Source organism: Dermacentor silvarum, chromosome 6 (genome assembly GCF_013339745.2).
Source record: "Dermacentor silvarum isolate Dsil-2018 chromosome 6, BIME_Dsil_1.4, whole genome shotgun sequence".
Classification (NCBI taxonomy): domain Eukaryota; kingdom Metazoa; phylum Arthropoda; class Arachnida; order Ixodida; family Ixodidae; genus Dermacentor; species Dermacentor silvarum.
This window is the reverse complement of record NC_051159.1, coordinates 169,377,743-169,393,563: the sequence shown is the minus strand read 5'-3', so window position 1 is coordinate 169,393,563 and position 15,821 is coordinate 169,377,743. Positions and strand designations below refer to the sequence as shown.

Sequence of the window (15,821 nt, the reverse complement as noted above, 5' to 3'; positions counted from 1 at the left end):
GCTCTGATGGTGATTTGTACGCTCTACCCGCCGTGGTTGCTCAGTGGCTATGGTGTTGGGCTGCTGAGCACAAGGTAGCGGGATCGAATCCCGGCTACGGCGGCCGCATTTCGATGAGGGCGAAATGCGAAAACACCCGTGTGCTTAGATTTAGGTGCACGTTAAAGAACCTCAGGTGGTCCAAATTTCCGGAGTCCCCCACTACGGCGTGCCTCATAATCAGATTGTGGTTTTGGCACGTAAAACCCCATAATTTAATTTTGATTTGTACGCTCTAGCTATGCTTTCTACGCGAGCATGTACAGGAACAACAGTGAGCAGCATATGAAAGTGCCAGCTATATGCAACTGCTAATATAGATTTTGCTATGCGGTATACCGGGTCTTCATTCATAAGTTTTACGGAATTTTTAGAAACCGCTTGTGGCAGGCAGCATAATCTTTATCATTGAACTGGGTTATTCGATGAGGCGGACATTAGTAGCACGAGAAATCGAAACACATATTCAACTAATTCACAAAAATTGACTAATGAACTTCTTAGTTAATTACTTTACGACACATATATCGCAATTTACGAATTGTATCCGGTGAGCTTGTCAGGCGTATCCACTTGGAATGAATTTTCATAATGACACCAGTTTGGAGATATGCGCCATCAAACTCGCCGCAATACTGCACTGTTGTTCCACTTACTTTTTTACCAAAATGCTGTTTTATACATTGAAGCACAAAAGTAACTGGAACGCCCATGTATTTCATCCCACACTTTAGGAAGTAACATCTCGAAACTGGTGTCATCCTGGAAATTCATTCAAGTGGGTGCGTCTTGCAAGCTCACCGGCTACAATTCGTAAATTGCAATATGTGCCGTAAAGTAATTAGCTAAAAAGTTCATTGGTAAATTTTTGTTAATTAGTTAAATATGTGTTTCGATTTCTCGTGCTACTAATGTCCGCCTCTTCGAATAACCCAGCTCAACGATAAGAATTATGCTACCTGCCACAGGCGATTTTTTTTAATTCCGTAAAGCTTAATTTTTAACATCCGGTATAAAAAGATACCCTAGCCTAACAAAGCTACAACTGGCCATGACTTTATAGTGTGCGCTCCCGATCGCATATAGAATACAATCCTCAGCATCTTATAATCCGTGATCGGTACTATGTAACTGTGGTGCTCTGGACTTACTCTGTCGAAATGCGAGAACAGTGCAGAGCTTGGATTGTGGATTGCACAAATCACGGTGTGTCCGCACGAAGCAAGCGACTTGAGCACGCGAACGCAGCGCAGTGCCGAAGTGTTGTCCATTCCACTGCAGAATATGGTATTTGAAACGTCGCATCATTCACCAACGGAGGCCTAATTTTAAAATACGCATGGTTCTACTTGGACTTTGTTCTAAAATAGATAATGCAAAGGAAATCACGCTTATCTTGAAACAATCGATTATCTATTCATAAAGCACCAAAAGTTGTTAGTTTTCAGGTATGAGACGTGTAATGAGAACGAATGTGGCATCTTAGCGTTATTATAATTATTTTCATTATCACATTTTTTCTTCACTTGTATATTTTTCAATGTTCATTGCTTTTTCAATATTTTTTTTTTGCCTAACAAGACACTATGAAGTAGCCGAGGTAGTTTTTACCTACACCTCTACAGTGGGAGCGATTTACAATAGAACTAAACGAAACTGAGAAGTATTTTGTTTGGTGACATAATGTGCTCCTTTTCTGAAGTCACGTGACTTCACAAATGGTATGCTTATCCCACCAAACAAAATACTCCAGCTTCGATCTATTTCCCTTCGTGATTTCATAGTGTATGCTTGTTTCGAAAGCTTTGTTTCAGAAGAAAGCACACATAGTAACAATTAATGAAACAGGTTGCAGCACAACAAAGCACATCTTCCTTTAAACCAGTGGCGGAACCAGAGGGCTGGCCATAGTGGCCTAGGGGCTATAGCCTAAGCACAGTCGCACACTTCCCTCCCTCTCCCCACTTCCCTCCCTCTTCCCTTTCTAAGACATGCCAATGCTTATGCGGTTGCAAAAGTAAGCGTGCACTTTCCCACTAACCTCATCTTTATGCCTACCCTCGATCCTACCCTGGCTCCACATGTGCATACGTTTGTCAATGTCTGCCCTATTTTTCTCTTTCTATTCCCCCTTTCCCTTACCCCTAGTGCAGGGTAGCAAACCGGATGCTCTCCTGGTTGACCTCCCTGCCTTTCCTCTCCTTGCTCTCTCTCTCTCTCTTTTGTCAATGTCTCCGGATATATCGCTTACTTTACGATTTAATCTTTCTTGTACTCATTTAAGAGAAGTGTGTTCTCATAGTGTGGTTAGCCTGTTCATGCACTGCTAGCAAAAGTTCCGCAAGGTAAATGACGCATAACCTTGTTGGCTCGTCCAGGAATACTAGTGGTGCGTTTCCGATGAGTTCCTGATGCAATAGACAGGCGCTTCTTTTCTCCGCCCGAAAGTGATTCCACCAGCGTGTTGGTGCAGTCGTTCAGGCCCCATTTGCTTATGGTTTCTGCTACCTGCACGTGCAACAACATAACAGGGAAGATGTCCTTTCAAGAAATAATGCTGGGGGACAGCATCACAAGCTGGACAAGTTGGCACGTGCTTACAGGAAACTAAACAGAGCGAACTATAATAAACAATGAAAAAGACAACCAGGTTCTTCTTGACCAAAATGATGAGAGTCGGGACATACTTGCATTATATTTTTACTGCACTTTCTGGTTTGCGCTGTTTAGTTTCCTGCAGGCTTAAGCTTTGTCGCTCGTCTCTTCGATGTGCTAGCACATCACGCCGGTATTCTGTCTAGCCCCCCCAAAAAATGTTTGAACGCCAACACTTTTCGTTTGCTCTTAATAATGTAAGAGGAATTCAACAGGCAGCGACATGTTGCTCGAAGTCTGCAAGCGAGAGCACTGCCTTTCATAAAAACACCCGAACTAATTCCTGGTACTATAGGCTTTCAGTATCGTCAGAGACGCCTAACTGGGCTGCGATAAGGAGGAGATAGAGAAGAAAATATATATGGAAGTTAACAGGACGAGCGTCCTGTTTACTGTACCTGAAGAATGAATTAAGGGGAGAATAGGAAATAAGGGAGGGACGGATTAGCAGTGCGCACGCCTGGAGATGCACAGCATACCTGCCCAATCGGTCCCCGAAGCCAGTGAACATTATAAATCAACTTTGCATTTGTACGCGACAGGGTAGTATACAAACCTCCGTTTAACCAATAAATTTATTTATTTATTTATTTATTTATTTATTTATTTATTTATTTATTTATTTATTTATTTATTTATTTATTTATTTATTTATTTATTTATTTATTTATTTATTTATTTATTTATTTATTATAATACCCTCAAAGTCAAACAGACATTACATGGGTTATAAAAGAAGGTTATAACTGTATCTTATTTGCATACAACTTTAGGTAATATAAGCACCAAAGTCAGAACTTTTGCAAGCAGGAAAAAGGGAGAACTGCTAAAGAAAAAAAGAAAATTCTAGTAATGTAATGCTAGTCGCAAAAAATACTCAACCGATATACAAGAATAACCAATGCGAGCTTACAGTAACGTTAGAAATCGTGCTTACAAACAATTTCTGCCTTAGAATTGCCAGCCATCTTCCTGTAAAGAGAACTGCACTCTTTTGCTGTTGTCGGTACGTATGCATGCGAGAAAGCATGTGCTACACCACCTTTATGAGCGTGGTCCTAGCCGGAGAAAATGTATTGAGGACTAAGGGTAACTTGATCCCGCTAGTGAAGATGGCAGTATACAACTTACGAAGAAAGCTTAAACGCCGAATTTTCGTGGCGAGATTATAAAGATGGCAGATTCAGGACTTTATTTCGGCGATGTTACGCTGAGTGCGCGGGTGTCGTTTGATAAGTATGACGAAACTAATTGAGTTGTTTTGTACCATTCTTGCAGCTGTGCTATATGCTAAGCAACAACATAAAACCAACTAACTTGAACAACCATCATAAACCACGAACACAAAAACGATAGAGAGTTCCATCCAATCGATGTCCATATGCCACACTCACAAAATGGGAAATATTTCCGTCGTCAAGATCCGGCATGCACAGCTCGACTTTCATTCCGAGGGTTTCACGCACAGTCAAGTGTTTCAGCAAGCAGTCGTCTTGCATAACGTAACAGCTTTGCATCTTGAAGAGCTTGGGGTCACGAACATAGCCGTTAACGTGGACCTCACCTGCGTAGCCTTTATCACTGGAAAATAAATCAGGTACGATAGTGCGGCAGCTTCAGCATCACCCATGTTATAATGCGCACACCACGTGTACAGACAGACACATAGATCGAAGTTAATTTTAGTAACACCAAAAGTGGACTTTATGTTTTAGAGCATGTCGTATATATTACCACTACTGCACCATTCTGTCGGTGTCCAGACATATAATTGCATTATAATAAGCACAATGAGAGTAGACGGTGCTCCGTCGGCGGTAGCGTAAACAACTGCGATCATTCATGTTGTTGTTATTGTTGTTTACACTGCCAAAATTAGGCACAATCGTGTTCCATTAAATTTTCACTGAAAGTGTCATGTGTTATATTTGTATATGCGAGTCTTTAAAAGCATGCAAGCATAAATAATTAGTTTCTGAAGTGGCAAGATGATCAGCGTCTTCTGCTCCTGTCAGTTCCCGTCTTCTGCAGGTCAGGAACAAAAATTAAAGACGCGACATTACCTCATTTGTACCCGCAGGGGCGTCTGCGCAAGCAGGCGTTTGGTGTTTTGCGACACCACGTACCCGAGCACATGAGGGTTGGACCCTCCCGCGTGTAGCCGTGCGCGGCTTAGCCGTGTCCGGGGAAAAGGGGATCCTGGGGGTTGAGTCAATACCGGGGTTTGGACCTTTATGGCCCCTCGGTGGAGGCAACACACCTCTTTGGCCTCCGCTTCGCGTAGACGGCACCCCCGGACTGACCCACCCGGGGGAAATCGGTAGTTGCCCTTTCCTGTCCTTTTCTACAATCTTCGTCTTTTTCTCTCACTTTCAATCTTTCCTGTCCTCTCTTTATCTTCCTTTTACTTCCGACTTCATGGGCAGCAAGGGTTAACCTTGTGCATTATATCCAGCCTTGGGTATAGGTATTTGGTTATAGTGGGGATGCACCGTTGGCGTGCACAGAACTGAATCGTTTGTCCTGTGTCGTCCCCTAGTTGGGCTCCATGGTGGGTGGCGGCCATCCCTGCCGAATATAGCTATCTTTTCATGGAATCCAATTTCCCTTCACTCCCTGATCGCTCCCTCAAGAGGGGGCGCACCGATGAAACCTTTAATTTCTTCATGCAGCCAAAAGAAATCTTCCCAAAGTATCATGTAATTCACAGTCAGCACGAAACCAAGACAGTCCGCACAATATCTCCTTTTGTTGTCTCAAAATCTTTGACAGAATCACTAGGCCCAGGCTACAAAGTAACTAAGATGGGAAGCGGCGACCTTCTTCTTGAAGTTCGTGACAAGACCCAATACAGCAAATTATCAAAACTCATTGCTTTTGGAGACATCCCTGTATCAGTGGGCCCACACAGATCATTGAACACTGTCCGCGGTGTCATCTCTGAAGATGACCTAATCGATCTTAGTGAGAGCGAGCTACTCGAGGGGTGGCAAGATCAGAATGTAGTAAAGGTCCAAAGAATCACCATCAGGCGCGATGACAAGCAAATCCCAACAAAACATGTAATCATAACCTTTGGAACGAGTAACCTCCCAGACTCGATAGAAACTGGATACTGCAAACTCCGTGTACGGCCATACATCCCGAATCCGCGCCGATGCTTTAAGTGTCAGCGGTTCGGGCATGGTTCGCAAAGCTGCCGAGGGCGCACCACCTGTGCAAAATGTGCATCCAATGAGCACTCGTCTGATACCTGCACTTTCACCACCCACTGTGCTAACTGTGACGGAGATCACCCAGCGTACTCCCGTTCGTGTCCATCGTGGAAAAAAGAAAAGCAAATCATCGAACTGAAAATCAAATTCAACCTATCATTCCAAGAGGCACGTAAACGTTTCTCGACGAACAACCAGTCTAATCCGTCCTACACCGATGTGGCGCGCCGGGGGGCAACGTCACATCATTCGGCGGCCGCCCAAGTCACACGGAGTGTGACGGCGGTCACGCCATCAGCCCCCCTGGCTGGAGCAGCCAGTGCTGTTCCGCCCCCTGCCAAGGAGGGCCAGCAGACCCGCGGGTCTGGGGGACCCAGGGCCACTGCCCGTGCAGATAGGCCCGAAACCCGTGCAAACGTGCCCGCTGAGCGGGCACTATCCACCGCCTCAGACGAGGTGATGGATACAACAAACAAAACACCGGCGTCTCAGACGCCCAAAGAACGGCGCAGCTCCCTCGAGCGCGCCGGGAAGAAAGGGAAAACCCCCATCACGGGGCCTGGAAAGGCCTCGTGAGCTAGCCTAATTTACCTCTCTTAGACACACAGCACAAAACACATATAAAATGGATACACAGATAGTACAGTGGAATGTTAGGGGTTTACTCCACAATCTAGATGACATTAAGGAACTCCTACATAAGTACAATCCAAGGGTGCTGTGTGTCCAAGAAACACATCTTAATTCTTCCCACACGAACTTTCTCCGGCAGTATGCCATTTACCGAAAAGACCGCAACGACGCCCTTGTCTCGTCGGGCGGTGTGGCCATAGTAGTAGATAAAGGTGTTGCTTGCCGGCAAATACAGCTTAAAACGCCTCTAGAGGCAGTTGCTGTCCGTACAGTACTCTTTAATAAGATGATCACAATTACCTCTTTATACATCCCCCCGAACTACCACCTGTCAAAAACAGAATTTCACAGTTTTATCTGTGAACTGCCCGAGCCTTATATTGTCGTGGGCGATTTTAATGCACACCACACCCTTTGGGGAGATCGTCGCTGTGATGCTAGAGGGCGCCTAGTAGAAAGCTTCCTCCTCTCTACAGGTGCATGCTTACTAAATAAGAAAGAGCCTACATTTTACAGCATGGCAAACAAAACATATTCATCTATCGATTTAAGCCTTGCATCTAGCACGCTCGTACCATACCTAGAGTGGAACGTGATTAAGAATCCATATGGGAGCGACCATTTTCCCATTGTCATAAAATTAACAAAAGCAGATGAGTGCTCTCCACGGGTCCCCCATTGGAAAGTCGAGTCAGCCGACTGGAAGCGTTATAAAGAACTCACGCGCATGAACTGGGAAGACATCTCTACACTTCCTATCGATGATGCAGTGGCGTATTTGACAGCGTTTATTGTTGATGCGGCGTCAATATGTATCCCCGAAACAAATGGATCGCCTTCTAAACGACGTGTTCCCTGGTGGAATGATGAATGTAGAGAAGCGCGAAAAAAACAAAATAAGGCTTGGAATCACCTCCGCGACTCTCCGACTACAGAGAATCTTATCAGCTTCAAGAAAATAAAATCTGAAGGAAGAAGAACACGCCGCCGTGCCAAAAGGGAAAGCTGGCAGAGATACATCTCCAGCATAAATTCTTATACAGATGAAAGAAAAGCTTGGACTAGGGTAAACAAGATAAAAGGCCGTGAAACTCATCCTCTACCATTAGTGAATACACAAGGAGACACTCTTGAGGCCCAAGCTGATTCTCTAGGAGAACATTTTCAGTACATTTCCAGTTCATCCCATTACTCAGATACATTCCTGAGACACAAGCGACAAGCGGAGCGACTGCCTCTGGATCGCAAAGGAGACAGAAATGAACCCTACAACCGTCCATTTAACATGGCAGAATTTCAGGCCGCACTAAATTGTTGTAATAAATCTGCCCCTGGAAAGGATCGAATACTTTACGAGATGATAAAACACTTAAACCCCGAAGCACACAAAACACTCCTATCGCTTTTCAATGCCATATTCTCTGCCAGCTATATTCCGTCCGCCTGGAGGGAAGCAATAATAATACCTATTCTTAAAGAAGGCAAGGACCCGTCTTCAGCCAGCAGCTATAGGCCTATAGCCCTAACAAGCTGCTTATGCAAACTATTTGAGAAAATAGTAAACCGACGCTTGATTCATTATCTTGAAATCAACAAAATACTAGACCCTTTTCAATGCGGTTTTAGGGAGGGTAGATCCACAACTGATCACCTTGTCCGCATCGAGGCGAATATCCGGGATGCCTTTGTGCACAAACAGTTATTATTATCGGTATTTCTAGATATGGAAAAGGCATACGATACAACTTGGCGTTTTGGAATTCTCCGTGATCTGGCTGCAATGGGAGTCCGAGGCAACCTCTTGAGAGTGATTGAAAGCTATCTATCTAATCGCACGTTCCGTGTTAGGGTTGGTAATATCCTATCTCGTCCATTTACTCAAGAAACGGGTGTACCACAAGGTGGTGTACTGAGCTGTACTCTATTTGTTGTGAAAATGAATTCGCTCCATACTGTCTTACCTAGTACGATGTTCTATTCGGTGTATGTGGATGACGTACAAATAGGTTTTAGATCATGTAACATTTCTATCTGTGAGCGACATGTACAACTTGGGTTAAACAAAGTATGTAAATGGGCTGACGAGAATGGATTTAAACTGAACCCTCAAAAAAGCACTTGTGTTCTTTTCTCGAACAAGAGAGGTATACTACCTGACCCCTGCATTCATCTTAATGGACAACGGCTATCTGTGAGCCATGAACATAAATTTTAGGCCTCATTTTAGACACTAAATTAACATTTATCCCCCATTTGAAATATCTGAAAGCGAAGTGTCTGAAGACAATGAATCTACTGAAGCTATTGTCCCGGACATCTTGGGGAAGTGACAGGAGATGCCTTTTGAACCTCTACAAAAGTCTCATTAGGTCGCGCCTCGACTATGGAGCTATAGTATACAACTCCGCTGCACCTAGTGCTTTGAAGATGCTAGATTCGGTTCACCACTTAGGTATCCGTCTTGCTACAGGAGCCTTCAGGACTAGTCCTGTAGAAAGTCTGTACGTTGAATCAAACGAATGGTCACTACATCTCCAAAGGACATACTTAAGCTTTGCCTACACCCTGAAGGTTAAATCAGATAGCCAGCATCCATGCCATTCTACCATTCGCGACATGTCCGCGGCCAGGCTGTTCTGTAACCGCCCGGCCACTAGGCCTCCTCTGTCACTTCGGTTGGAAGCACTGTCAGAAGAAACAGGCGTCCCTCTTCTGAAGAATGTTCTAATGGGTCCTACTCGTCTCCCACCGCCTTGGGAGTGGCAGAATATACAGTGTGACATTTCTTTTGTTGAAATATCGAAACGAGCACCTGATACACATATACATTCACATTTTCTTGAACTTCAGGATAAGTATTCTTGTGCTGAATTTTATACAGACGCTTCGAAGTCTCCTGCTGGTGTTGCCTATGCAGCTCTAGGACCATCGTTTTCAATATCCGGTACATTGAATCCACATACAAGTATTTTTACGGCAGAAGCGTACGCGATACTCTCTGCAGTTCAACACATAAAACAAATGAATCTCCCAAAAGCTATTGTGTTCACGGACTCATTGAGTGTAGTCCGAGCTCTAATGAGTGTACGAAAAAACAAGAACACTGTTTTTAACCAACTATATGCAGTGTTGTGCTCAGCTTATACGGCTAAACAAGTCATCGTCCTATGCTGGGTGCCTGGCCATAGTGGCATAAAAGGCAATGAAGATGCTGACGGGAACGCTACCTCAGTAGTTTTTAGCGACGCCGACAAAAGCATACCAATTCCTGCCACAGACCTTAAACCATACTTACGTCAAAAGCTGAAGAAGCACTGGCAGAAACAGTGGGATACCCAGGTATTCAATAAACTGCATTTTATCAAACCAAAATTAGGGCACTGGATATCAGAGAAAACAGCACGATACAAAGAAGTGCTCCTCTGCCGATTAAGAATAGGTCATACCTTCGGCACCCACTCTTACCTACTGACTGGAAGTGATACTCCGTCATGTCGAAGGTGTGGCGACACCCTTACAGTGCTCCATGTCCTCATCCAGTGCAAGGAAATAGAAAGGGAGCGTAAAAAGTACTTTTATTCTGCATACCTCCAGCATATCCCATTTCACCCAGCATTCTTTCTGAGCAACGAACCGCTTTTTAACTTAAACACAGTTTTTAGCTTTCTAGATGAAGTTAACGTCTTAGAAATAATTTGGCCAGGTCATGCGTAGCACAGCCTCGCCTTCGAGGCTGTAGCCGCAGTGACATGTCTTTTACCACACGCCTCTCAGCTCTCTACTTCAAGAGCCCTGTGGAGGCAGTAGTCCTTGTATGACACTTATTATATCACCTTTTCGTAGTAAAACTTTTATGCTCATTTTTTATTTTGTCATGAATCATTGTCATTCTATTTTACGCAGTTTACAGCGACCCGTTCTTAGGCCTCTTTACAGCCACATAACATGTACATTAGCAACTCAATTTAATCACTTCATTCATAATACATAAACATTTTATTACCATATGTCATGGCGCTCTTTGGCCATAGCTGGCCCTTGCGCCATTAAACGCCACACATCATCATTACCTCATTTGAAGCATAACTTACACTACTCCATCATGCCGTTGTCCTGTGGTCTATAAGTTTTCTGTGGAAGTTCGCGAGTGATGCCGTCTTGGCCAGAAATGTTACGAATTTGTTTTTATTTCATGTTGTGCAGGAGCCTTGCGCGAAATTTCACTCCAATCCCTAACATTGCGTAATAATTTAACCATGCATCCATCTGTCTGTCCGTCCGACAGACTGCACACACTATAAGCCATAAGAAAAGTCATGTGCGTTGTCGACAACATGGCAAATATCTTAAGAAAGAAAAGCGCACACACGTGGTACCAAAGACTCACTAGAAGCCTGATAATATGTTGAGCAGAGTAGTTTTGCCGGCCCCGGATGGTCCCATGACGGCCGTCAGTGTGCCTGGAGACGCCCTCCCGTAAAGGCTACTAAGCAGCGTTTTCTTTCCTGCGAGTTAATAGGTAAACGCACACATTTTATTCGCACGCGCGATCTAACCAGCGGCTATCATTACCAAATTTAACAACAGTATTCCGGAGGTTACGCACAAGGTGATGGCAAGACGCGCAGTCAGCGATGTCATAGTGATAACATCGCTTTGTCTTGTTGCTATCCGGTGTTTTCCCAAACAATTGAAGCAGCAATCTCTATCTAGCATTTGCCACAAGACAATGATATTAAATGAGCGACTGACCGTTTTCAGTCAAGAAAACGTGGGGCAAGTTTTTGCTTTTTTCTCGATTTTTCTTTAATTCCTTCGTCATTCTTTGCTTCATGTGGTTTGCGCATAGGCTTGTGCCAGCTTCTTTTTGAATAGTTATGCGTCAGTTTTAGCGTTCAGTCCCGTTTCCTTCTCACTCAGCTCTTTCGTGCTTTTCTCGCAGCTTACAATGATTGAGCTTCCGCGGGACCGGTGTATCTGAGAAAGAATTGTTACAAACGTTTCACCATGACTTGAAAGCACAACGGTAGGCACCAGCATGCACTGTCATTAGGGAAAAAAAGAAGAATAGGAGAAGCAGGAAGGAATAAGTAAGTATCTCGGGGCCACCGCTTTGTCTGGCCTGTCATGGCCTGTAATTACCTTTGCCGGCTTGAACACGAAAGGTTATGTCCTGCCAATCTATGGTGACAGGAGATGAAACCTGGGGTCGCAGAATTTGCGAAGCGTTCTCAGAGACGGTGATGTCGACAAATTCTATCCCACTGCATTTGAAGAACTGCTCCTTTCCTTGCAACCTGTAAGACAACATGCGTTTGCGCTAAGCAGTAAGCAAAGCCGAGCTTCTCAGGCATGATCAGGAAATCTGAACCGATTAAATCACAAGAGTCCATATGGGTACCTTCTGTTTTATGCATTCGACTTTTCAGAATTTCCGCTACACGTGTAGATTGATTGGGTGACGGGCCTTAACGTTCAAGCAACATTGAGACTATTAAGGGAATCGTAGAGAACGGCTCCGGGTTCATTTTGACTACCTGCAGGATGATGCACCCAAGTTCGATACACGAGCGTTGTTTTCTTTCCACCCCATGGGAATGCGGCTGCCACTGCTAGGACTCGAACTGGTGACCTCGGGCCCAGCACTTGAACGCCTTAGCCACGGCGCCATAGCGAAGGAAGCTTCGCATAGACAGCGTAACGTTTACAGAGCTCATTACACGCGTGTTTCATTTGAGTGGACGTAGTTTTAATGACAATAAAGCCTGAAGGGCGAAGCATGACAGCGATAGTAGGTTTAGAGTTGCGCTTGGATTCCTCAGACGGTGTTGTAACTATATGCGGCTGTGGCAGGGCTCAAAGCAGCACGCGAGGCAACGTCTTCTGGGCAGAAGGAACAGTGGCCTGGCAGCTACCACCAGGTGTCTGAGAATGCTAGCGTCACGAGCGCCGCCAGTGGCGTTGCAGGCGTCGCGCCTCGACGCTGCACTGGATGAGACAAGATGAGACCGACCGGAAACCGTCAGCATTAGTCTGCGCCCAATGAAATGTTAGATCCATGTAGGGCACTGGCGCCGGTAACTGTGAAAGTGCAAGACCTTGAGATTGTGAGCCCAAATATTGTCTTCCATTTATTAACGGTTTAGTATGAAAGACATACATTGCGAATTAATTTTTTATGACTGTTCTTTGCGCTCTGCAATTTCCAAAATTCTGACGAGTAAGTCAGTCAAGACCGCAAAACATGATCAGAGCATCTTTAGCGTTTCATTATATAGCATCCAACTAGCATATCGTAGAATCTATATATATGCCACCACACTAACGCCGACGCCCACGCCGACAGTGAGGGCAACGACGAAGTCGATAGTTCGCCAGGAGTGTCAGTATAATTGCTATCGCAATAATGAGCTCTGCAATATGTCGTTAGTGGCTGAGAAATAAACCTCGTGGGATTTGTTTGTCGTAATTACCGGCAGCATTAGGCGGTTTGTCTCATATAATCCCACCTGAGTTAAGTATCCCCAAAAGAGTTCGCGGCTCGTTGGTGTGTTGGTAAAGTACAGTATACTCACTCTGATGCGACCGCATGGTGTGTGGGGCTTGTTTTCGAGGGCATCTTCTTCGCGGCCAAGCGAGTTACGCACGTCAGGATCAGCGGCTTATGCTCTGTCGTGCCAGAGTGCCCAAGCAAGATCGCCAACTGCGCATATGTGCTCGTCGCAAGCGTCTTGTATGCTGTTTGCGTTGCTGTACCCTCTCCTTGTGTACTATCGTGTTTCTAAGGGTGTACGACCGATAGCTAGCTTCAGCGACAACTCCCTCACCGACTATGCATGTAACCAAAGCTCTGAGGAGACGCCATAATCGGATATCAAGGTCATGGACGTTCATTCTAGATCTAAAAGGGTCACGAAAGAGGAGCACTAGATTAGTTTGCGCTGTTACGGTGTTCTTTCAAAAGTCTCATTTCCTTCATTTAGCGGGGGAAAGCTGGACATCACTGGCCAAAAAAATAAAGGTTGAAATTCGCTCTCTTTATTCGTCAAAATGTTTTCATAACACTGTGTTCTGAGATACCCTGGTCAGGGTTTGAGGAGCAGTGCACTGCCCATTGAAATATGCGCTTCCTTCCCCACTGCTGAGTAGTAGGTCAGACTTTTGATACATGCAGGCCGACCCCTCAGCTTTTCTACCATAATAAATGTATGTCTCTCTTGAATTATCGTAAAGCTTTTCTGTTTTAATTCCATGCTTCGCTATTTGTCGCACAGCTGGCTTCTCCTCCGTCATGCCTGTACCTATACCTATATTTTTTTTATAGTATGTTATTTGCAAACCTCTAACTTTACGTTTAGAGGGGTACAAAATAGAAACCCGAAATCACGTTAGAATGACATATTCTTTAAAAGCTTAACAGTTACGCTAATTTCGCGAGAAGAGGTTGATTACAAAAGAGAAAATGAAAGCCAAAAGTTATTTTTTTTAATTATTTCGCACGAGAATTTTAGCATCGGTGCGTTTGTGTTACACCATGAACTCCAAATCATTTTCTCTTATTTGGGCTGTTGTGGTGACGTAAAAGCTCCCGAACCTCTTTAAGTTTAGCCCTTGGCTCCTTTATACTATAATATAGCTCATGTATTTACCAACGAAACATCAACTAGGCCCGTGCGAGAGCCGCCAAAATTCATGACGTCATGGCTAGCTGGTGCAGGAAATGCAAGGCGGCTTCGCCAGCCCTCTTTCGTTTCTGCGTTCTTGCTTACCATTCCTGTCACAGTAAGCGTGTTATAGTTTTTCTCCCTTTTTCTTCAGTGTTGTACCGGTGTAGTTTACCAATACCACTGGGGAGTTCCCTGGTTCTCTTCCTTCCCTGTAATTAAGGTCATCACTTTTTTTTTTTTGCTATTCAAATACATAGATACACTGGCCGCATATATATTTTCCTTCGTGTTCCTCCGTCGTTTTTCGAAGCAAATTTTGCGCTGACTCTCCCGTACTTAGAAGAACGCTCAGCCTACGTCTCCTTTCAGTGTCTCATTTGCTGTTCATCCGTGCACACCTAAAGGCAATCTCCCAACCGCCTTTTGATTCATCTCTGTTCCAGATTGCGCTCAGGAATTTCCAACACTACACCGAGTTTACTTATATCTAAGTCAGGAAGTCGCTACTCCTTCTACACACCTCGCACTACTTCGTCTTTGTCGCGCTCCCACAGCGCTCTCCGTTTCATTACGGCTGCGTTTCTCTCGCCCTTTACTCTGAGTACTTGATGTATATCCGTGCAATTCTTGTACTTTTCAATCCATATTCCCAGGTAGTTGTATTTTTCATCTCTTGACATATTTCGTCCGATTGCAGTAGCGTTCCTTCTGCCACCTATTGAGGAAACGTCTAAACAAGCAACCAATCACTTCTCGATAAGTGCCGGCAGATGGCAGCACGCTTTCCATGTTGGCGTATTTGATTTTCTTTTTTAAACTTCCGCATGGTAGTTCGTGAAATCTGCAGCGCCATTCAAGAATATGTACAGGTCGAATTCCTAAAGTACTTTAATAATTCTACGGAACAACCAATGACAGGGCTGCAGGCAAAAACGGAACATACGAGAACCTATCTTTAGAAATGAGTTTTCTAGCACAGCACGCGCCGTTGGCCCGCTCTTTCTGGTAGTTTGAAAAGGTGTACAGTACTTGTGCCTCCTTGAATAGTATTTGCAGCTGATACTAAATGTTTTGGTGCCAGTTTTATGAGCAATATCTTCTGATTCTGTCGGAGCAAAATTTGTGTGCCTCCACTATCAACTGTTCAGTCCACAGAAACCAACTTGGAGTAACACAGCTTTTTAGGGGAAGACTGTGTAAGTAGCGGTGCCAGTGCTGGTGGTGCTGTTGAGCTTTCTGGGCCATTTTAGGCCCCTTCACATTGGTGACACTGGGTTGTGTTAATTATTTACTCCTATAGTTGTTATGTCCTACTCTTTGCGTACAGTGCCACGGTTAAAATGTTGCATTCTCACTATGGCATATTGGTGTGATATTGCAATTTGTTACACTCGTCTGCTAATATATACGCACTAAAATTGGCAATCTTCTCTTAGGAGGTCCCCCTGACGGTTTTTCTTCGGGATCCCCTTCTGTAAAACTTAATTCTGGTCATGTGTACTGATAATGTATTGATTACTTCACATAAATCTTTCTTTGGCAGAGTGTGGAGTTCCGCAATAAAAAAGCGCCTGACCAAGCTTGTATCTTATCGGCACGTGTGCGCGTCCTT

At 44.4% G+C, this 15,821-nt stretch overlaps 1 protein-coding gene across 1 annotated transcript in view; it reads right to left on the bottom strand.

Moving 5' to 3' along the window:
• The window catches only part of LOC119457035 (ATP-binding cassette sub-family G member 1-like), a 32,010-nt gene extending 18,756 nt beyond the window's left edge, over positions 1-13,254 (bottom strand). The window contains 7 exon segments of the mRNA XM_037718860.2: positions 1,191-1,314; positions 2,401-2,450; positions 2,452-2,547; positions 4,089-4,275; positions 10,930-11,047; positions 11,685-11,839; positions 13,118-13,254. Of these exon segments, the coding sequence (XP_037574788.1) occupies positions 1,191-1,314; positions 2,401-2,450; positions 2,452-2,547; positions 4,089-4,275; positions 10,930-11,047; positions 11,685-11,839; positions 13,118-13,161 (774 nt within the window). The 5' untranslated portion in view covers positions 13,162-13,254.
• Positions 13,255-15,821: the final 2,567 nt, after the last annotated feature.